This window comes from Natator depressus, chromosome 3 (genome assembly GCF_965152275.1).
Source record: "Natator depressus isolate rNatDep1 chromosome 3, rNatDep2.hap1, whole genome shotgun sequence".
NCBI lineage: Eukaryota > Metazoa > Chordata > Testudines > Cheloniidae > Natator > Natator depressus.
The window spans coordinates 46,947,345-46,971,650 of record NC_134236.1 but is presented as its reverse complement, the minus strand read 5'-3'; the positions used below and the strand labels follow the sequence as shown (position 1 = coordinate 46,971,650).

Sequence of the window (24,306 nt, the reverse complement as noted above, 5' to 3'; positions counted from 1 at the left end):
TGATGACGCCAGCTTGGATCATCCAGTTCTCCGCATCTTTGAGCGCTTCCAGGCTTTTTCATGTCCTGCCCCTTACAAGCAGGAAGAACTTCCAGTTAAAATCTGTTAAAACCACCCTCTTGTCTTCAAGTCCCTCTTCACAGCTCACCTGTGCCATAATGGATACAGAAAACTGCAACCTGATAATGGTAAAGATTTGTGTGGTCAGTGCTACTGACTCATTAAGCATTATACACTACATTATAATTTTTGCTACTCCATCACTCCTGCCCTCACCCCAGCAGAGTTGATTGTCTCATCCCCCTAATATGTCTTATCTTTTAGACTGCTAGCTCTTTGGGGCAGTGACTGTTAGTTACTATATGTTTGTACAGCGCCTAGCACAATGCAGCCCAAACTGGTTTAGGACTCCAGGTGCTATCAAAATATAAACATTTATTAATAAGCAATAGATTACATCCTTGTGTACTCTGTTCCACAGTGTTCAGTTCAAATAGAGAGATCAACTTTAAAATACAAGGCAAGGTAAGTCATTAAGATGAAATCATAAACAAAACAGAAAACTAACGCTTGTGTACAGTGCTTCTAGGATGTCTGGAGGAGCTGTAGCATTATAATGCAGAGAAAACATTTTGGCGGTTTAGCAGGTAATGACTTGAGATTTGCTTCACATGTAGGATGGCTCTACTCCCTTATCAAGGGAGGCAAGGCCATATGAACTCTTGCCTGGAAGGATGCATTGGCCTGCTTGGCTCATGGGGATCCTTTGGTCTACGTCTTGGGGATTCTGCGGAGTTAGGTGAGTACTTGCCTTTGTGATCCAGTAGTTTTGCTGCTGAATAATAATCATTGAATAATAAACATGCCAGTCTAATTATATGATTCTCTCTGAACTAGAAAGTCTTTAAAGGTACTTGACTTCAAATGTCTGCAACTTCTGTATTGAGCAGAATGCAACTTCTTTTCTGTCCCGGGATGCATCATACTTCTATTCTGTCAGAGGCCATAAAAAAGGCTGCTAATTAGTTCTTTTTATTGTCTTCTAATGACAAGGCCCTAATCCCCGTGAGCAGGGGCTGAGTGAATGGATCTGTGTTGTTGTTCTGTCTGGAACGCTGTATGATGTACAAATCTGTTTAACAGATAATCAACAATAAGAGAATCTTCCATTGTTGCATGCAGTATTGTTGTAGCTGTGTGGGTCCCAGGACATTAGAGAGACAAGGTGGGTGAGATAATACCTTTTATTGGACCAACTTCTGGTCGTGAGAGAGAATCTTGATTCCTTTGTCTCTATAAAGGAATCAAAAGAAAAGAAAACATTGTTACATGGCAGGGTAGGCATAGAAAGATGTTGATGAAAGTCAGGATTAAAATGACAAACTTAAAAATCACTTAAAACACAAAGGCTCAAAGGCAAGAGAAATTTCTCAACAAATCATCTAGAGTGATGGAAATATCTTAAGGAATGGTTAAAATAAACAAAACGACTGAAAGAACAGCTAAAGGCTTGGGTTGTGAGTAAAGTTAGAGAGACAGTATGGTCCAGTGGATGGGCCATAGTGTGGCATGCGGGATACCTGAGTTCTCTTCCCGGCTTTGCTGCTGAACTTGCCTCAGACAACCACCTTCACCGTCTATGCCTATTTTCCCTCCCACCCTTTGTCTGCCTTGGGACTTTAAAAAGGGCTCAGTTTGGTATGTTGCCATTGAGGCCAATAGTAGAATGTACAACCTAGATGCACAGTGTTTGTTTTCTTAGTAAAGGTATTAGTGAGATCCTTAACACTACATTGGTTTATGAGACTCTGGTCTGAATTTTTTCATCTTGTAACCACACATGTTTCCCCATACCAGGGCACTTCGGAAAGATAACACAGCATTGAAGAAAAAGAAGACGCTTCCCCCAAAATATCTGAAGCAGAACTGGAAAAACATGACTCTGTTTCAGTTCTCACGCAAGAGCCCCACACACATGTGCGCAGATACTTCGTTTGGAGACATGCTGGGAGGTGCAATTCTGCTGAGCAAAGGCAGTTAGGTGCCTCAACTCTACGCATAGGAATCATTGCCTCTTTCTCCTCATCCTGGTGTGAAATTGCATGTACTGGGGGAAAGCTAAGCTGAAGAAGTGTTCCCTGACTTTAGATGCTGTGTTGGCATGTCTGCATTCTGATATCGCCTGCCAGCTTTGAAAATGGCGACATGCTGCTTTCTGTATTGCTGCTGTGAAAACTGGTGATCATCCTCAAGCAGACTGATATCTCTCCAGTGTATAAACAGCTACAAGGCTCCAGCTCATATGCTGTTGTAGAGCTAGCACCAATTAAAGAAAGAGAAGACGGTAGCTGAGTCCCTACCTCATTTTTAACCGAGCTAAGGCATTTACATGCTGCGTTTAGCCAAAGTGAATAAAGGTGAGTAGGAAGTCATTTGTACTTGTGAACCCACCATGTAAAATTATAAGGAACAACAAACATAAAATGAAGTCAAAGGAACTGCCTGAACTGAGTTTGTTTAAGATGGATAGTGACTGTTCATCGCTCACCTCTCTGCTTGCCATATCCTGCTTGCACGTGAATAAAGCAAACATCAATGAGACCAATGTTTTCCATATTCTTCGCCCCTTATGTGGTTGTCCTGTTTGTCTAAACAGCAGGATTACTCTTAACAAGAAACGTTGATCCAAAATCCAACTGTGGATTGAGTCTTTTCCCCAAGAAAGCCTTTTGGTTCCAGCCAGAGACTTTTTAATCAACATCTTTCCTTTTGAAGGACTCTGCTGAATGCATTTCCCAGAATGAATAACCATTTAACTTCTGAATGCCAAGTAACATTTCTGCTTAGCTTTTCTTGTCATGTGATTAATAAGTGTTAGAAGATGTTTTATGGTGTGGTTGCTATGGTAATATCTGACCAGAGTCCTTTTACACAAACTCTAAACACACAAAGTCTTACAGTTTTAAAAAAAAAATTGCTCCAATAACACCTAATGTCTCAATCCCTCTTTTACAACAGCACTGCTCATCCATGTACTGCTTGCTAGCTTCTTCAGCAGAGAACTAGCTCCCAACAGACACTTTTCTCACATTTCTTAAGAAAAGTTGTAGGACCAGTTCTAAATCTTAGTGGACAATATTCCCTCTCCTGTTCACTTAAACATGCTTTGTCGTTCTGTGAAACATCTTTTGGAGATCACTTAAGTAATTTAGCTGGTTAACAAGAGAACACATACTTGAACTCACATGTGTTAAAAATATGCACTGCTGCATCTACACTACAAACCATTTTCTTTATGCAGGGCGAGTCCACTGAGGGAATTTATAAGAGAATCTCTAGCCTGCATCTATCTTAAATCTAGGCATTTATATAACCTCTTGTCAATTTAGCAGCTGCATTCCTAAGTGGGAAGATCACTAAAATCAAAAGGGTAAATTGCTGGTCAGAATAGAGACCAGCACACCCAGATCCAAAAGACTAAACTATATTCAATTAATACTGAGCACAGAATGGGTCACTTTGTGGGGGAGGTGTGATTAGGGACGGGATGGGGGTTGTTCCTGACTAGAATTAGGACAGCATGGTTATTCAGGAGCCAGAGAAAATGCTCCTAGCTGAAGGTATGGGGACACAGCTGTGTTTTAGCTGGACTTCTGAATGTGGAATTACCTGTTTGTATCTTTCCAGATATATTTAACCTCTTTGTTCAAGGTGAATAGGAACCTGTGTATGTACTATGAAAAAAAATAGACTACGAAAATACATCCCAACTCTCTGTCATTCATTTCTCTCCCAGTGAGGTAAGAACCCTCTCTCAGAAGCTCGGATAATATTTTAATGTCCTGGTTTCTGTGATTTTTTTTTAAGTACATTTTAAGATTTTGTACAAAAAGGCAATTTTTGACACAGAAAATAAACACAAAATTTCAATCAGCAAAATATTTTAATTTGATAGAAACTAACTCAAATGGTGTTAAATAAAGAAGAAAACAGTCAGGAAACAACAGCTGAGGTAAAAACTTTAAAAATTATGACTCTCATCCTGCAGTGTGATCCATGGTATCGTAGCCTTACCAATCTATGTACCTACAGGCCATACAATTTCACCAAATGATACCTGCATCTAGCCTAGTAACTAGTTGAACTGAAGGATAACTTTTAGAAAAAACATTAACTTCAACGTCAAGACTCCAAGTGATGGAGAATTTATCACATTCCTTGGCAATCTGTTCAGTGGCTATTGCCCTCTCTGTGGCTTCATTTGGGACTCTATTTGCATGATGGATCCACCCACACAGCCTATATTGCAGGATCAGGGCCTAAATAGACCCCTCTAATAGCAGGAGAAAGAAGGAGTTAAATCAGAGAAAAATAACAATAAAAATCTTAGGCATGATCAATAGGACATGTGGAAAATTGAAAATGTGGAAGATTTCATATAATTATTTAAATATCAATAACAGCTAAGGGGTGACATCTGGGCCCCATTGAAGTCATAGTGTTTAAGGCCAGAAGGGCCCACCAGATCTTCTAGTCTGACTCCCTGTATATCACAGGCCACCAACACCACTCATCACCCACACACAAAACCGAACGACCAAAATTAGACCAAATAATTACAAGCCCAAAAAAGATAAAGAAAGGGAAAGATTGAGTGAGATTTACCCAATTAATCGCAGCAAGTGACCCGCAATCCATCCTACACAGGAAAGTGGAAGAAAACCTAATGTCACTAGCAACCTGACCTGGGGGGAAATTCCTTCCTGACCCCACGTATGGCACTCAGTTAGACCCTCAGCATGTGAGGAAGAACCAGCCAGCCAAGCACCTGAGAGAGAGACAGTCAGTGACACCTCAGAGCCCTGGCCTACCCCATCCAGATCCCATCTCCAGCCATTGACTTCAATGGGGTCAGGCTTTTACTTGTGGCCTCCATCACCATAGCACGCTAAGGCCTCAGACTAATTAAAAGTGCACATAAAATAAAAAAGAACTAAAAAACTGAACTCTGAAATGACCTTTATAGGACGACTTTAGAGTCAAAGGAATAGAAGAGGACAATGTAGCCAGAGTCATTGCAATTTGTTCCACCATTAGACCCTGATTCACCACTTCCACACGAGCAACTTTAAACATGGGAATAGGCTCCCTGAGGTCAATGGGCTAACCTGCATGTTTATGTCTTATCAGGATCAGGGCCTTAGCTGGTGTTTTTTTAATTTGTCTGCCATTTAGGTTGGATATTAGGAAAAACTTTTTCACTAGGAGGGTGGTGAAACACTGGAATGCGTTACCTAGGGAGGTGGTAGAATCTCCTTCCTTGGAAGTTTTTAAGGTCAAGCTTGACAAAGCCCTGGCTGGGATGATTTGATTGGGGATTGGTCCTGCTTTGAGCAGGGGGTTGGACTAGATGACCTCCAGAGGTCCCTTCCAACCCTGATATTCTATGATTCTATGATCTCAGGCAGAACCCCCATTTTAATTCCGTCACAGTGGCTTGAATTTTAGCAAAGGACAAGTGATGGGGATGAATGGCTGAGGCATTATTTTGATCAGTAACATTACATGAAAAACACTGGGTAGCATTTTCACTGAGAAATATACTCCAGACACAGATTTTTTTAGATACACTGACTCGGAACACACCACCCCCCACCACCTACTGACAGCAAATTCACCAGCCAGCTACAGAAAGCTAGAGAAAATGTCTCTGGCGCCATCTACTGTGCCAACAAAGCACTAAAGCAATCAGAGACCACATGTAAGTGTACTATCCATGGGCACAGTCAGCTACACCTACAGTTAATAGTATGATTTAATTTTATTATTAATCAAAGTAAGAATATTTTTCCATAAATAGTCAGTTGGTTCATTTAAAAGTAATTAGGCTAAGCTCACTAGTTTTATAATCTCACTACTGTCACCAGAGTGCATATGGCACATTATATTTTCTTCAAAAGCATTAAATGGCTCTATTTAAAGTTTTGGCTCTCCGTCTTGTGCCTTATTTTCAAGGTGTATGTTGTATGTTTACAACTATACATGCTGATTTTGTTTGTTGTTACACACATCCCGTAAAGCATTGCCTCTTCAGCATTCACATGCTTACTATATTATCCTGGTTTAGACCAAGGCCTTATCTCCAGCACACAGTGCAAGTAGGTGAGCTGTGCATAGAGAATCCACAGGCATCTGAAGAGGATGTTTTGTGGTTCTGACAGTCTTTTGTTGTCTGTTTTCTTGTCAACCTGCAGAAAAGACATGGCCAAAAATTCAAATGAGATTTTTTTTAGGAACTCCTATTTAGCTTGATTTAGGGGGTCTCTCACATAAGTGATTAGTCAGGAGCCTGACAACTAATCCCATCTATTGGGTTGTCATTGCTGAAATTTTTGACTCCAGAGATGTCTTGTAGTACCTACTGTATTATGTTCTGGAACAGTTCAGCCACAGAATTTATGCTGAAGCTGAGGGTTACATATCAAAGCACCAGTATGGGTTGAAAATGTGATGATATATCTCGATTTTGGTCTAAGCTTCAGCTGTTGTGATCCACTGCTGAAGTCAAGCTTGGCAAGGGCTGGAGCTCCACTGAGGTAACTGATAACACCGTCATCACCATCATAGAATCACAGAACTGGAATGGACCTCAAGAGGTCATCTAGTCCAGTCCCATGCACTCAAGGCAGGACTAAGTATTATCTAGACCATCCGTGACAGGTGTTTGTCCAACCTGCTCAAAAATCACCAATGATGGAGATTCCACCACCTCCCTAGGCAATTTATTCCAGTGCTTAACCACTCTGACAGCTAGGAAGTTTTTCCTAATGTCCTAGTTGTTTCAGGAATTTTTTTTTAAGTCCGTTGTTCTTATTCTCCTAGTTTCCTTGGACTCATTAAATCTATTATTTCATGATCATTTTCACCGAAATTGCCTTCCAGTTTCACATTTGCCTTTAATTCCCTCCTGTTGATCAGAATCAAGTCTAAAATGGCTGTCTAAAATGTCTAAAGTCTAAAATGGTTACTTCTTCCACTTCCTGAAACAAAAAGTTGTCCCCAATACTTTCCAATAACTTATTGGACACTGTGTTTTGTTGTATTAGTTTCCCAAAAGATATCTGGGTAGTTAAAGTCCCCCACTGCTACCAACTCTTGTGTTTTCAGCATTTCTGTCATTTGTTCTAGAAATGCCTCACCCCCCACCTCTTCCTGATTTGGTTGTCGGTAGTAGACCCTCTATCATGACATCACCCCTATTTTCCCCCTTTATCTTTACTCAGAGACTGGGTGGAAAGTGTTCTTGTGGTGGGTTGTGCTTCCTGTCACTGGCCCTAGGGGAGGCAGATACTGCTGTGTGAGGGCTGTGGCCCCATTAAAGTTAGTTGGATTTTTAATGTGGTCTCGCCTCATTCCTTCAGCTGCCCCTCATGTTGCAGTAAGTGGAATAAAAATGACAACATCCATATGAGGTGTCATGTACAAGCTAAAATAGAACAGTTAACTGCATGTCTTGTCTTGTCCAAACCAATACAATTTCCATTTGGCACAAACCATATGGTGTGTAATATAGCACTAATCAGTGTTCATTTAAAGGGCCAATGGCCACACTTGAGATCAGTTAAGTACTGGCACCAGCTGAAAGATTACATCAAAAATGGAATAAGGAAGGCTGATGATAGTGCTGACAAGAGTAGCTTCTTCACAGGGCAGTAAGTCAATATAAATGAAGGAGTTTGATCGTCTGAAAACTGTGTAATAGCTTACATTCATGCATTCCTGTGATCAGCTATTGGGTTTCATCACAGTCTGGCACCTGAACAAAAGACACCAGCAGTCAACCTCTACAGAAAGTTACACTGATTTCTGATATTGCTGTTTAGCAATATTACATGGTGTTTCGATGAACTGTGATCTTCCTGCCAAAAGCATTCCAGGCTCCAGATTTTTTTCACCTACCTGTGATTTCTCGTAACAGAAGAAATATCAAAGGAGAGCATATGAGATTTGCTGTGGCTACAGTTTTAAAGAGTGTCCTTCCAAACAATGAAACATAAATTGCATTGAATTAGTGTAATATGTAGTAATATAGGAGTTGCCCGACTGAATCAGACACAAGGTCCATCTAAGCCACTACCTTCTCTCCAACAGTGGCCAGATCATTCAGAGGCAGATACAAGAAAGCTCCTAGTCCCCTTAGGAGTTAAAGATTGGCTTAAACCCTGAAGCATGAGGTTTAAATATTTCTTCCAAAATGTCTGTTAGATGTCTTAGATGTTCCACAGATGTTCACATTAAGTATTATAATACTGGTTATTGTTATCCATATAAATATTTATTCCCTTTTTAAATCTTGCTAAGTTTTCCACCTCAACAACATCCTGTAGCAATGAGTTCCAGTCTAATTATGAATTGCGTGAAAAAGGATTTCCTTTTCTCAATTTTTGAATTTATCGTGTTTAATTTCATTGAATGTCCTCTTGTTCTTGAGTTGTAAGAGAGACCGGGAAGTTCTGTTCTAACTTCTCTTTACTTTTCATTATTTTATACATTTTTATTTTATCCCCTCTTATTCATCTCCTTCCTGAAGTAAACAATCCCAATCTCTTATGAAGAGAGTTTTCTCGTGCCCCTATTTGTTTTATTGCCTTTCTCTGAACCCCTCCTCATTATACAACGTCCTTTTTGAGATGAGGCCAGTACTACACAGTATTCTAGATGAGACCACAGCATTGGTTTATATAATGGCATTATAGTATTTTCTGTATTATTCTCCACCCCATTCCTTATGTATTCTCACATCTTGTTTGCTTTCTTGACTGTTGAACAGACGTCATCACCGAGCTGTTCACAGTGATCCTTAGTCCCTTTCCTGAGCTGATACAGTTAATTTAGAACCCTGTAAGGTGTGTGTAGTAAATATTTAGATATTTCCCTGCAGTGTGAATTACTTTATATTTAGCAACATTAAACTTCATTTGCCATTGTGTTACCCATTCACCTTCCCCTGAACTTCAGCACAATCCTCTCTGGTCTCGACTAACCTGAATAACTTTGTCATGTGCATATTTTGCTACCTTACTGTTGGCATTCTATCACACACAAAAGCAGGCTGACTACCTGACTATTTAAGGGAATGTGGTACAATTTATGTGAGGGACAATATGAGCTGCAAGTCAGACCCCAACCTCCCATCCTACTAATGCTGTAAATGAGTCAATATATAGGACTCTTTACAAGTTTTCTTACCTGTCGCTGACTGTGAACATCTAAGTTTTGATTGGATAGCAGCCAGCGCACATTAGCATATAGTATCTGATCATGGAATAGAGTACAGCTACTGAGACTTAGGAAGTGATTGAAGCCTGAGTGCTCTGCCCTCAAAAAAGCTCTTCATTCAGATGACACTACATCAGTTTCATCCACATAAGAAGTTAAGGAGGTAAGATATGCCATTGAAGTCCTAGCTGGTGGTTGGTTAAGAGGATTGCTTTTTTTTTAAAAAAAAAAGGGGGGGGTGGGAATTATTTACCATAGAGTAAAATTTAGATTTTTGCAAAGTTGATATAAGAAGATAAACAAATAGCAATCAAAATAATTTGAAAGCCACCATGCAATTCAATTACTAGAAGTTTTGCAGTATTTCAGTCTATACCAACACCTAACTGTACAAACATGATTCTCTGCAACTGTCTTTTTTTTCTGTATTAATCAGCCATCGTTTGTCATTCACTGAATTTTAAAGTAATATTTAATTTATGCTTTTTTCTTTGGCAAACCAATATAAAAGGAAAATGCTCCACTACAAATTGTTAATGATTAATTCTAATGAAGAAAGGAATTAAAAATCTATTTTCAAGCCAGTTCATTTTGAAAAGTAATTGAAAAAAGATTTGGACTGTCTTTCTGAATTATATAACAGGTCATTTAATATTCAAGGGTAATTTGTTTCATCATTTCAACACAGCTTTCCAATGCAACTCACATTTTACATTGTCTGTTCTAATGTTACTGTCCCTGTCTGCAGCGGTGACTATATTAGCCCTCGTGGTATAATATGAGAGTATATGAAGCCCTGATGTTTTCTATAACCTTTTGTATGTTCTATGTAGTAAAGCAGCTTTTCCTGGAATAAGCTCATTCTGATAACATCTTTTCTGGAGCAAAAATGACTTAGTTGCCTATTAAGAATTAAACTGCCAATTCAAATTGCTAAGCAATTAATGTTAAATCTCATGTGTCATGTTTAGTGTCTTTCTGCATGTATTTTGCTCTGAATATCTGATCACAGTACTCTGCAATTCCCTATTGTTTTACCATTGATATGTTCTGATTTACTTATTGGGGAGTAATAGTTTGAATATACTGCTTATGGCACCTTTCATCCATGGATCTCAACATGCTTTACAAATGTTCACCAAGCCTCATAACACTCCTGTGAGGTATTATCAAATGAATCTCTTAGATGGGTAAACTGAGGCACCTCTCCAAGATCTAGTCACTTGCATAGCCAATAATAATAAAATAATGGCTCCCAGTTCCCTATTCCAGTTTCTGGACAAACTGCCTAACACATTATTATGCTATATATTTCACCACTCAGCATGCTGCATCTGATCCTTAGCTGGTGTAAATCAAAGTAACTCCATTGACGATAATGAAGTTATGACAGTTTCCACCAGCTGAGGATCCAGCTGATACTTTTCAGATTTATCTTCTCTCTCAGAAATAATAATGATTCCACCCAAGAAAAAATAACTTTTTTTATTCATGTGCACATTGCTGTTGTGGTGCTATGCTTATGCTTATGAAATTATGACTGGAAAGCATAAGGAACTACATGTGACTGTATGGGATGCCCACGATCATTTTTAACTAACACACCAAACTTTCTTCGGTTTGTCTGCTAGTTGAGATAGGAAAATGCATGAAGCCTGCCCAGTTCCATCCATTATTGTAACTGATGGGCTCTCAGAGATGTGTGCAATTTTGTGAAGTGGCCGAGAACCATATCAATTCAAATAACATGACAGAGTCACCTATTGCTCCTCACCTTCGTAATGTACAGCAGGAGAAAATCCTATTATGTAACCAACAAGAATAAAGAGGCCTTTGCAAGTACTGTGCTTCTCAGTTATTTTGGCTCTGACAATATAGGGCCTGATTCTGATCTCACTTACAAAGAGGTCTGGGAGTGGAGTTACGTGAACATACATTTGGTTTGAAAGGAGAATGAGCAAAACCAAACCATCAATAAACTCATGGTGTGCTTTCAGTTAATGATGCCTCCATAAGATCACATTCTATCTCTAAGCTATATTTTCCATTGCTTTGTCTGCTTGCAAAACTTTTAATGGAACAAGTTTTTCTGGCAGAAGAACACTGATTTTTATCTTTAATGGGCAGCCTCTCTATCGTTTAGCTTCAGGAAACAGCTTCCTCGTTGTAAACTGCCTGAGAGTGGTGACAGCTAGTCAACTTCAAAAGAAGGCAGTGGAGATTTGCTTGCTAAGTTTGGGAAGGAATTCAGAAATGCTGAAAGCTGCAGATGACATTATGGACCAGGAGGACTCCACTTCTCAAAGCTGGGATATCAATGACATCAAACTGCCTCAGGTATGTGTATTTGTTTTAGAAGGTATTTTAGAAGTTCAGCCAATCATGGAATACCTTCTGAAACATTCATATTTTATCATCTTTCCTTGTTTGCCACTTCCCCGGTATCCATGGTGTATGGTAAAATGAGACATTTTGTTGAACAGCTAGAAAATTATTCAGTAAAACATTTAAGCATTCATAGATTTATCCTTGAATTATACATCTGAAAGAGCTGTCTATGTGTTATAAGAAATAGTGATACTCTAGTTTCACTAAAAGAAAAGGAGGACTTGTGGCACCTTAGAGACTAACCAATTTATCTGAGCATAAGCTTTCGTGAGCTACAGCTCACTTCATCGGATGCATTCAGTGGAAAATACAGTGCGGAGATTTTATGCTCAAATAAATTGGTTAGTCTCTAAGGTACCACAAGTCCTCCTTTTCTTTTTGAGAATACAGACTAACACGGCTGCTACTCTGAAACCTCTAGTTTCACTAACTTTCTAGTTCACTGGTTGGATGAAGCAGCTATTCAATATTTTATTTTATCCTCTCTCTTGAATGTCTTATTTATTGCATATCATTCAAACGTGCTGAGATGGTATCTGAGGCACAGAGTTTAAGGTCAAAAGTGTCCAGTAACTTTGGGTTCCCAATTTGAGATACCTAAGACTTGATTTTTTTCAGAGTACTTTGCATTATATAGCATTTTGTTGGTTCAAAAAGCACAGCTGCCATTGCTTTCAGTTGCAGATGTGAGTTCTCAACACTTCTGCAAATCAGAGCCCAGGTTCAAGTTAGGTACCCAGAACCTCTGCAGCCTTAAAGTTCTTTTAATATAGTTTTGTATGTGTGTAGTTTCCTAGGTTTTTTTAAAAAGCAAACAGAAAAAAGTGAAACTCCAATAAGTGGCAACATCTTGACACCAACATGGGTCTTCAGCATTGTTGGAACATTTAGATCCAAGCCTCTGCAGCTTGAGCTAACAGAGGACCACTAGCTGGTTGTCATCCTGTATGTGGACCAGCTACTAGTAGGGCATTAGACACACACTTTGGCTGGGGGTATGAGAGATATTTGTTGACAGCAGATGAACGGTGACTCCCAAACTCTTTATCCCAGTCCCAGTTTTCTTCTTCATGTTCCCCTTTAGAGTCCCAATCTTCCATTACATCAGTGTCAAGTCTCAATCTCCCTTCCTGAGCTTCTCATTCCTATATCCACTAGGCCCCTTGTCCCAGGCTCCTTACCAAGCCAGCTCGGTCCCTCACCCACCCAACCCCAACTCCTCATCCAATCTGTCTCCCCACCTTGGCTCCCACTCACAATCACCCTCCCCACCCAGGCTCCTTGTTTCAGTCCCCCTTCCACCCCAAAGGCTTCTTGTCCAAATCTACTGCCGCCAGTGGCCCTCCTCCCGTCAGTCCATCTCCTCTCCCATCTGCATTCAAGTCAGGCAGATTCCACCTCCGCACTGCCTAGGAGCCAGCAGATGGAGCATAGAGAGCATAGAAGAAATGGTCTCCCAGTTCTCATTTCCCAAGCCTGGAGCCACAGCAGCTGGAAGCAGCGAGTGCAGGGAGAATTTTTATCAGCCATTGGATTCCTGGGCTGGAGCATGTGCAGTGCAGATTAAATCTTCAGAGCATTTAGCTGCCAAACTCTAACAAGCCTCTGCTGAACATGTGTGAATTGGGTAGAACTGGCCATAACTCTGGATTTTCAGTTCCCAAAAAATTTCAGTATTTTGGAATTTATTTTTGTTCTAAACTGAATTAAAAACAATTATACCACATTCTTTGTGCACCCACAAAGCCTGAAAATTTTCATTTTGGAAGCACCAAACCATAATATTTCCAAAATTAAATATGTGAAATTGACATTCTTGTCAGTTTCACTGTTAGCACAGCTAGCATAAGAATATCACTTTTATTCAGCAGCTGTCTGGGCTCCCAGGGTCCGCTGGTCAAGGGCAGCACCACCATGTAGACTGTCGCAGCACTGGGGACCTCAGGGTTTCCAGATTTCTGGGCCAGCTGGCACCCTGGCTACCTACTCAGGTGTCCGGTAGACCAGGGAACCAGCTGGCTTGGGAATTTGGAAACCTTGGGCCCTCCAGTGTGAAGCTGTCTGCACAGAAGAGCTGCCCGGCAACAGCCATTGACACTGGAACAAAATGGACTTCCAGGTACCCAGTTCCGCAACAGGCAGCCTGGAAGACCTGAGAGCTTGTTTACACAAATATATAGTTCACGAAAAGCTGGGGTATAAATCTACCCCACATCAACCTGCTGCACACTAAGTGTCCATGTGAACTCTGCTACGGCACACTAAAAGTTCTATAGTGAGCTTTGACCTACCTGGCTTTGAAACAGGAGTAGATTAATTTACCTTGAGTGGGGTTCACAGGGCTTCCAGGCTCTGAATCTGCTAGCTGAGCTGTCTCTAGAGACAGGGCACCTTGAAGCCTGCCTTGAATGGGCTGTCCTAGAGCCCAAGCTGGAGCTCAGGCTTGCAGAGTTCTATGCTTCCTGCTCCATAGCAGAGAGATGGGCAGTGCTGCTGCAGAGAGGAGAGCATAGCAGCCCTGAGAGCTCCAGCTGGGGGTGCTAGGCTCTGGGCTCCTGGGCTTTTGTGCCTGGGGCTTCTGGAGCTGCCAGGGTCTCTGTGGAATGGGAGCCTGGAAACCCTGCAATCCCCAGCACAGGGCAGTCTGCATGGCGGGGCTGCCCCAGAACATGGGCTCCCCAGCAGCCATCCAAGAAACTGGGTTTTGAGTAAAGTTTGATCAAATCTGTAATAGATTCAGTGAAACTTTTCGCTCTGCTGAGCTGTTACTTTCTGATTAAACTCAGATTTGTCAGAAAATTTCTGGCCAGCTCTAGAATCAAGATTTTTCAAAGGAAGAGAACTTGTCAAACTTGTGTAGTTTTTCACAGGGGTGGCAAAGAAATCTCCCTGATGCTAGTCTCTCACAATAGATCTCCCAGCCAGTGCAAATTAGCAAGGTGCTTCTGTACTGCTTTCGTGGATCTCAGTCTCTTTTGACCTTTTCTCCTTTCTTTTTTTTCTCTTGAGCTTAATGAAAGCAAACAGTGCTTTGCTGAGAGTAGTTCATGTTGTCACCAATCTATTTCGCATTAAGGCATCAGAGTGTTTGTTTGGTTCTTTATAACCTATTTACATTTTCTTCTTGTACTAACTGTAGCCATTGTGTTGATGTCTGGCTGGCCCCTTGCTAAAATGTCATTTTGTTTGGTTAGTTTTATATTTGTTGTTTACAATATAGATTTTGACTCCACCTCTAATAGAAAAATAAGGTCTGACTGAAATGCTATATTGGGGATGGTGAAGGGGGAAGAGGTTTAAGTTAGGATAGAAATCTGGTCTGAGAATTAGCAATTGACCTGAACAAAATGCTGGATCTGGAGACCCAGGAAGCTTTGAAGCAGTCTGGATATGCTTCAGTGCTCATCCTCTCTCTACGGAAAGTCCAGGCTAAACCAAACCAAATGCTTGGCTCCGATTCCAAACTTTGCAACACAGGCCCATCTTTAATAATAGTAATGGTGAAGTAGGCCATGGAGCATACAAGAAATTAACCTGCTAATAACTGCTAAGTTTGACGGTTGTGTAGGGTATTTCATTTAAAGTAGGTGGCTTAAAGTAGGTACCTTGCCTTCCACTCCTGAGGCTGCTCTGCACCTGGCTGGGCCCTGGAATGAGTTAGAGCAGCCTGAAGGCCAAAGGGCTGTTCTGGAAGCTGGTCAGATCATTGGAGCAAAGTGAAACTGCAGCCACGGTCCCTTTCCCCAGCCATCCCCCAAGCCTATACTGAAGGAATCCTCCTGTTACTGGCTAGTCTGGATTTAGGCCTGCTACACAGTGCCAGAGTGACAAGGATCTAGCCTATTGTCCTCAAATTGAGAAACTACTTTCTTTCCTTGGCTAAAATGTGGCATTCTTTGGGTTCTTAACAGGATGTGAAACAAACAGATTGGTTTCAGGAATGGCCAGATTCCTATGTAAAGCATATCTATAGCTCGGATGATAAAAATGCTCAGAGGCACCTGAGTAGCTGGGCGATGAGAAACACCAATAACCACAACTCTCGCATTTTAAAAAAATCCTGCCTTGGGGTAGTGGTCTGCAACAATGACTGCTCAGCCGCAGATGGGAGGAAGATATATCTGAGACCAGCCATATGTGATAAAGCCAGGCAAAAACAGCAAAGTAAGTATGATCGTGTGGAAATGGCAACGCCTGCTCTGGTTCTCTTATTAATACCCTTGTTAATAATTTATTATAATATCATAGAAATTAGAGATGGAAAAGACTAATTGCATCATCCAGTCTTTGCCACTGCCATTGCAACAGTATTCCCTATTATTAAATACAACTTGCATGTTTCAGAAGAATACTAATGAGTATTGATTCCTTTTTATTTTTACTGATTTGGCTTCTCAAAACTTTCTTTTGCAGCCTGGCTAGTCTTAAAAGTCAGCATGTACTGTCTCTATTTTGCTTTAGCTAAGGCTTGATATCCAGCTTGGAACAGATGAGTTCCTAGTACATTAATCTGCACAGGAACCTCTCACTTCCATTGGAAAATATTTTTACTTAAAGGTGACCTCCAAAGGAAAAAAATGAGTTGATTTTTTATGATGTAGTTTTTTTACTTGTATCTGTGTTAAAAATTCAGCCCGTCTATGTTGGAAGACTCTATGATGACTGGAAAATTACTGAAAAGGGGACAACACAAAAGCTGAGAGATCAAAAGTTGAGTAATTCAGAAGGGAAGAGATTTTTAGCTAGACTTGCTAAAATTCTTTTTGATTGTTTGGTTTTGTTAACAGTGACTAATGAACATTTTGGATAAAGGAAGATTTTGTTAAAGACTTCAGTTAAAGTTAGGCTTGAAAGTATTAAATTTTATTGGTCAGTAAACGATATCACAGTGCACATATTAATTTACCAAAAAAATGCTTCAATAATAATCAAAACTTACAGATAGGCAAAGAAAGAAAAATGCTGGTTGAGAACTTATTAGGGTTTGGTTTAAGGATATTTACTTAGCAAATTTTTACATGTGATGTTATTCCCCTGATAATTTTGCAAAACTGTGAAAATTTAAATCTATTAAAAATAATTTAAAGTGCTTAAAAATAAACATCTATATTATCCATTGAAATTTATTTAAAAAAAAAATCAAATTCTGCCAAATCTAGTTGAAGTGCTGGATCCCATTATAAACATCCCTGAGCTCTCACATAGGTCCCCCAGCCAAACCAGAAAAGATCAGACTTGAAATTCCTGATACCACTAAATAGAGCTGGTTGAAATTTGGCATTTCCATTCCTCAGGAAATTCTGGCATTTCAAAATTTCCTTTCATCCCAAATCACAATGAAAAGTCAACATTTCTAAATTTCCCACAAAATAGGATTGCCAGAATAATTGGTTACAGAACTATCTAAATGACCCGATCAAAATTTTTTGTTTTGATTAAGGTTGAAGTACTTTGTTTCAACTTTATCATTCAAAATATATTATATTAGTTGAAATGATAAAGCTGAAACAAGGCACTTGAATGCACAGTCAACCTGTGGAACTCATTGTCAGGGGATGTTGTGAAGGCCAAACTATAACAGGGTACCAAAAAAAGAACTAGATAAGTTCATGGAGGATAGGTCTATCAATGGGTGTTAGCCAGGATGGTCAGGGATGCCACCCCATGCTCTAAATGTCCCTAGCTCTGTTTGCCAGAAGCTGGGAGTAGACGACAGGCAACGGATCACTCGATAATTGCATGTTCTGTTCATTCCCTCTGAAGTACCTGCGTTGGCCACTGTTGGAAGACAGGATACTGGGCTAGATGGACCATTGATCTGACCCAGTGTGGCCGTTCTGATGTTCTTAGGATAATTTTTCATTGAATCTTTTGATGAACTTGTTTGCAGTCTGGCAAAATGTTTATTGTATTGAATCAGCATTTTCCAGTGGAAAACTATCAGGAAATTTTTAACCAGGTCTACTTCTAAGTTGAAAAACAATCAGAAGACCAAAACCTTCATTGCCCAGTCTTTCAGCCCTTTTTTAATACTTTAATGAAAAACCAACCTAGGTGCAAAAAAGTACAGTTTTTAAAAATATCCTTTGCAGGTCACCTTGAACTATAAAACAGGAGAAAGGTCATTCTTTGCCAGTGTTTGGTTTTCTATATGTATGAAAGGGTTTTTTGCACAGTTCTACTCAATGCATCTTCTGAGCATACAAGCACCATAAGGTAACAACCCACTGCAAATGAACCATTCTCACCGATTGGATTCATCTGACTGCTAGATCCCCTGCACAGATGCCAATGTATCCTCCTACCCTTGTTGCAGGGAAATGCTGTCCAAACTGCAGTGGACCTTTAAAGCTTATTTCCTGTCGAGGCCATGGTGGGTACCCTGTCACCAACTTCTGGAGGCATGAAGGGCCATTCATATTTTTTCAGGTTGGTGTAAAACAGTTTTATCCAGATCAACTTAAAAAGGTATTGAATCAGATTAACTAAAGACATTTATTTGTCCTACCTAATAAGAATTTTATATTATCATTACTTTGTAATGCATCATAAACCATGAGGGCAAGTCCACACTGCACCTGGGGGTGTGCTTCCCAGCCTGGGTAGACAGGTATGGACTAGATCTGCTTGAGCTAGCGTGCTAAAAATAACAGTGTAGATGTTGTGACACAGGTGGCGGCATGGGTTGGGGGTTGGACTAGATGACCTTCTGGGGTCCCTTCCAACCCTGATATTCTATGATTCTATGGGCACCCGGGTCGGGGGGAGAGGGGTGTCAGGCAGGCTTGTACTTAACATCCACACTGCTATTTTTAGCATGCGAGCTAGAGCAGAGCTAGAGTGTGTCTATGCAAGCAGGGAGATGCTCTCCCAGCTGCGGTGCAGACATAGTCTAGACTCTAAAGTATAGGACTAAGCCCTGACCCTTACAGCTTCAGACATGCTGTTTTGATGTTACATCCTTCCCAGAATGCACCATCCAGAAATAAGGATTTCTTAGAGCAGTAAGGAGTCAGACCTAAGCATTTGTCTGTGGCAGCCCATCATATACACACTATACTTTTTTAGCATTTAGTACAAATTGCTCAAACAGTTAGATAATCGGCCAGATCTTGACTGGTGTAAACAGATTTTTTGCAAAGCTTTACTATGACCCTTTGGGAAATTTGCAAGGGGGGTTGTTTTGTTTTTTTGTAAGTATTTATACTCCCATAAACATTGCGAGGTGCTCATATACTATGGTAAACATTTTTGTTCTGACAACACTACCCTGTGTGGCAAGGTAGTGCTATTATCCACATTTTACAGATGGGGAACTGAGGCACAGAGAAGCTAAGTGACTTGCCTAAGGTCACAGAGGAAATCTGGGGCAGAACAGGGAACTGAACACATGTCTCTTAAGTCCAAGGCTAAGTTCTAGACTATCCTTCCTCTCCTCCAGGTCTTTGCACCTGCTGGGGACCTGGCCAAACATATTTTGTTTTAATAACTAACATATTGTATTTACAAACATGCTTATATCGAGTTAATTCTCAAAGAAATAGAGGTGGAAATAAATTTTCTGATTGATCATACCATATATACAGTCTTAGTTTTGAAAGATATGTGTGTGTTCATTAAAGAACTAATGGAACTGGCTACTCACACCATCAGCAGACCACCCTATTCCGTTTTGCTGAGTTGAATACACCATGTGAGTTGAAAGGGTCTAACCCACTGGGCCACGCAGCCCCTACGTGGATTTTAAATATGTACCGTAAGTGCTGAACGCTTAAAGTTATTGCATGGGCTCTGTTTTTAACTTGAACTTAACCCATTCCTTTCTAAAGTCTAAGGGGGCCCATGATCACCCAAGGCCAGAAACAAAACTAGAAGCAGAAGCAAGAAGATCAATACAGAAAGCACATACAGCTGTTTCTCCCACCTCTCCAAGACTAAAAAGATGCCGGGAGGCTGAGGTAACTTTTATTATTAATATACAGAGGGCTCAACAGTCGCTTGTCCTATGTGCCATGCTGCTCAGGTTACCTGGACCTTGGGTGTGGGAGTCAGCAACCTTGGCACGCGTACCACTGAATAAAAACTATGGCCAGATTCTCCACTCCCTTAGAAAAGCCCACAGGACAGGAGACATCTGTCGTTTCAGCTTTCCCCTCAGAACTCTCCCCAGACTGTTGTGTTGTGGGGACTCTAGGGTGACCAGATGTCCCGATTTTATAGGGACAGTCCTGATTTTGGGGTCTTTTTCTTATATAGGCTCCTATTACCCCCCACCCTCTGTCCCAATTTTTCACACTTGCTGTCTGGTCACCCTAGGGGACTCTAACCCTGCAGAATGAGCTGGGGTTTTACCAAAATAACCTGCAAATCCCCATGATTTGTAGCTATCAAGGATCCACTAGAGGCATAGGATTATCCATGTGCAGACTGTGCAGTAGCTCCAGGTTCCCTACCACCACCACCACCTCCATCTATCTGCCCATGCTACTCCAAATGGGAGTTGTACTGCCAAGACATTCCCCACTTGCTGAAAGAATAGGTCTTATTATAACATGCCTGGAAGGAGAACTATAGAAAATATATGATCTAGAAATAGAATAATTTTCAGTAGAATGTTTTCAAACTTTTCCATATGGTATCAGCGGGTCTTTAACTAAGGCAGGGCTGGGCCCTAAAGAATGTACAGTCAGGGGAATTTCTTCATGCAGATAGTTCCAGAATACGTGAAGGGAGTTTTCCTGCGGCTGAGTCCATCAAGTCATAAAGTTGCAATAATTAAAAGGATGCAAAAGTAAAATGACAAAGAACAGAGGCCTGTAAGCACTAATAATTAAATATACACCAAAAAAAGGTGTTCTGCAAGGAATTAAACCTTGTAAAATTATAATCCAATAATTAGAGTATTTAAAGAGATTGCAAAACACCCAGAAACTCTGCTTAGCAGAATACTTCCAGTGTGTGCTGCACCTTCACTGAAGGAAACTGACATTTGTGAAGCTCTGAATTTTAAAGAAATAAAAATGTCAGCTAAAAATTAGGGGAAATACTTTTACAAATGTTTGAAGAATCATATTTACTGGGGTGAAAAAAAATCAACTTAAAATGTAACAACCATTTAAAAAAACCATCGTATCCAACTGCAGCAAAGCTCCGTAGAAATAAGTAAATTAGCCTCTGTGATAGTAAATGTATTAAAACAGCAATTTCATTAACAATTTCATTAATAAGTATTATTTCAATACACTCTAGTATTTGATTCTAGGTACATTTTCTAGTAAGTCTTTGGAAGGACTCTGGAGGCTGAACTATCTGTCATACTTATCTGGCCCCCATCAGCATAGCATCTGAACACTCCACCTTTAATGTATTTATTTTCACAACCCCCATATAGTACTATTACAGGGATTGGCAACCTTTAGCACACAGCCCACCAGGGTAAGCCCCCTGGCAGGCCGGGCCGGTTTGTTTACCTGCGGGAAGCGGTGGCCAGCACATCCCTCAGCCCATGCTGCTTCCCGCAGCGCCCATTGGCCTGGAACAGCGAACCACGGCCAGTGGGAGCTGCAATCAGCCAAACCTGTAGACGTGGCAGGTAAACAAACCGGCCCCGCCCACCAAGGGGCTTACCCTGGTGGGCTGTGTGCTAAAGGTTGCCGATCCCTCTACTATTATCTCCATTTTACAGACAGGGCAGAGTAATTATGTGACTTGTCCAAGGTTACACAGGAAGTATGTGTCAGAGAAGAGAACCAAAGTCTTAAAAGTCCCAGACTAGCATCCGAACACCAGGGCCAGCCTTCTACTTTCTCTGAACTATGACTTCCCTTTCCTGTTTATCATTTGGGGCCCCAGCTTACTAAGATTCACCATTACAATCCACAACATTAACATAACACAAGAAGAGAAGACATATAAACTCAGATACCTTTGGTACTCTGACTGGAACTGTTTTATTGTTTGCATTAAGAGAATTAATTGTTCTGGGTTAGTTATAAAGGGTTTCTTTTTCTTTTTTGTTTGTTTTTGTTGAGTTAATTACTACATTTGATTTTTCTTTCTTAAGTCCCTGACAGGTGAGATGCAAAGTCAAGAAGCTTTGCCTTTACTTCTTTCCAATCAGGAAAACTACATATCTCCCTGTAGTTTTAATGGACATTTAATAGACAAAAACCCTCAAGAGCAAATAATAAATAATTGTTTGTCTCTTGCCAAAAACTATGGGTTTGGAAGATCCCCTTACCTAACAGAACACTCTCAGGACATAGGATCTAACAAATACTACGAGAAGTGCAAAGAAATTGGCAGCAGGGAGCATGGTAGCGGAGACCTGTCTGGACCGTCTGTGTGCAATATGTACGCTGACTATGGAGAGCCACAACCCTGGAATAAGAACACTGCCCTTGAAAGGAATCCATGTACTGACAAGTGTTGCAATGGTTCTGCTTTATCTTTGGCTGATCTGCATTGTGAAATCGTTTCTTCACAAAACTGTATGGACTCCAGTATCCAACATGTTCCCAATATACCACCTACAACAAAGGCTGGCTACCATCCTGCCAGGCCTAACACAGGCCTGTCTGGAGATGATTTTTATGAAGGGAAATTGCATGTGAATTACAACAGCAGCTACATCCCTTCCTCTTTCTACCATCTCTCTTCGGAGGATCCCTACCTCATTATGAACTCTGCACATCACCATCAACAGCCTTTGCCACTCACAAAAGGAAACGAATGGGACTTTGAAGAAGAAAGAAAATATACCAATCTGGATTACTGCAACAATGAACTGTTTTTTAGTCTCTGTCCTTTACGATGATCATGTTTATCATTTCCCCTCTTCCCTGCACCTGTAAACGTGGGCCTGATTCTCTTCTCTGCGTAACGTGAATGTAAAATGCAGCCTTTCTGATTGGGCAGCCCTCTACCCCTCACCCTACATAGGCATACAAAACTGTGGCGGGGTAGATAAGCAGGCTCAGGGAGCACAGCCACCCTGCACCTCCCTGCAGGCCTCTCCTCTCCCTTGTGCAGAAGGGAAGGGGAGCCATAATCCATCCCAGTTCAGTTACACCCCAGGGAATGATGTAGGGGATAATCTACTCCCTGTTTGTGGACATGTCCATTCGTGGAGCCTCACTGATCTCTCCTGTCACCCTTGAATTGTTCTTAACATTAGCCATATTTCTTTTGCAAAACTTGCCCTACTTTTAGTTTAAGGTTGCAACAGTCCTTGACCACGTATGTCCCTTATTCTACCCCACATTTAAATTATGCAAACTTGATTTTAATGGGAGCTATCAGTGGGCAGCACTCATGAAAAATCGAGTGAAGTATGTAAATGCCTAAATATGGATTTTGCTGCCTACCTTTAGGTGACCAACTTTGAAAATTTTGGCAGATTTCTTTAAACTTCCTTTGGAGCATGTATCTTTTCAGCAGTTATATAATCTCTGTTGCTCTTTGGATTCTGTTTCATTGTTCTCCATTCCACAGCAAAGTGTACAGTATTTCAAAGCTCTGTACTAAGCTGGAATTTAGCAGTGATCACTAGAAGAGACTGCTCTGGACCCAGATACTCTAAGGAAGTTCAGATCTAGATCCACATTTCCTGACTGGCTCCTGTTAATATAATGGACTGAACCAAAACCCTGGATCCACAGACCCTTGGGCTTTGGGATCCAGATCCAAACTTTGTACTTTGAGCACATCTCTACTCTCTAGTCTTCCAAGCAATGCCCTGACAATATGTTATGATGTAAGATGCTATAAAGTTTTTATTGGTACTAGCTTGGGTCAAGAATATTACAAAATAAGTGGTAGTGAACATGTTATAGTATTCCACACAATGAAATACTTGGTGTCTCTCAAACAGGTTCAGTCTAATCATTTGTCTTTTGTTTGCATGTTTCCTTTCATTAGATTCTCTCTGGCTTTTCTATTTTGAAGTACTTCAGTTGCTATGGAAATGATACCATCAGCAGTAAGGGTGGAGTTTAGTGACATTTACAAGAGCAGGATAAAGTATATTTATAGAATGTTTCAAAATGTATATTGCGGTTTGTGAAATATAAGGGTCTGCAGCAGCTTTCATGGCCAGGTATGTTGTATAAATCTAATATATATCCCAGTGTGGGAGTCATCTTTTTAGGTGTTGGCTAATTCAGCAACCTCCCTGCTTAGTCTGTCAACCATTATCATCCCAACATATAATTTGGCACATTTTATTTTTATTATTCATCAAGTCTATCTGAAGATTTCTATGCTAAGTTTCATTAATGACAATAGCCACATTTATATTCAACAAGATAAAAATATTTAAGAAGGGTTATAAACCCTCCTGCTTCAGGACATAACCCAACAACTAATTGATGAGGATGAAGAAGGAGCTTTCTCTTGAGCTGTTTATTCTTTAACTGTTTCTACTGAGAATCTTCTTCAAAAGCTTCTAGTGCCAGTCCTTGCCAGAGTCAGAATACTGGGCTAAAAGAACCACTGGTCTGATGCTGTATTGCAGTTCCTGTGTTCTTTGCCACATCCTCTAAATTTGCTTAATCATTAGTACTACTCTTGTTGCTATAGCTAATACTTGGTATTGATACAGTGCCTTCCATCTGATGTTTTCAAATGCATCACAATATT

General features: G+C 40.5%; 1 protein-coding gene across 1 annotated transcript; it reads left to right on the top strand.

Annotated features, from left to right (window-relative positions):
- The first annotated feature begins 484 nt into the window (after positions 1-484).
- GCM1 (glial cells missing transcription factor 1) lies at positions 485-22,922 on the top strand. Its single transcript, XM_074947803.1, has 7 exons — positions 485-799; positions 1,858-2,417; positions 11,423-11,616; positions 15,579-15,831; positions 17,984-18,096; positions 19,497-19,625; positions 21,731-22,922. The coding sequence occupies exons 2-7, from the start codon at positions 2,390-2,392 to the stop codon at positions 22,481-22,483; spliced, it is 1,470 nt and encodes a 489-aa protein (XP_074803904.1). The 5' UTR covers positions 485-799; positions 1,858-2,389; the 3' UTR covers positions 22,484-22,922.
- Positions 22,923-24,306: the final 1,384 nt, after the last annotated feature.

Bases quoted from the DNA above. Each gene is read 5' to 3' on its own strand.
- GCM1 (XM_074947803.1), top strand. From the start codon at position 2,390: ATGCTGCGTTTAGCCAAAGTGAATAAAG. The intron at 15,832-17,983 runs GTAAGTATGATC...CCCTTGTTGCAG, and splicing joins AGCCAGGCAAAAACAGCAAA to GGAAATGCTGTCCAAACTGC. The intron at 18,097-19,496 runs GTTGGTGTAAAA...TCCTTTCTAAAG, and splicing joins GGCCATTCATATTTTTTCAG to TCTAAGGGGGCCCATGATCA.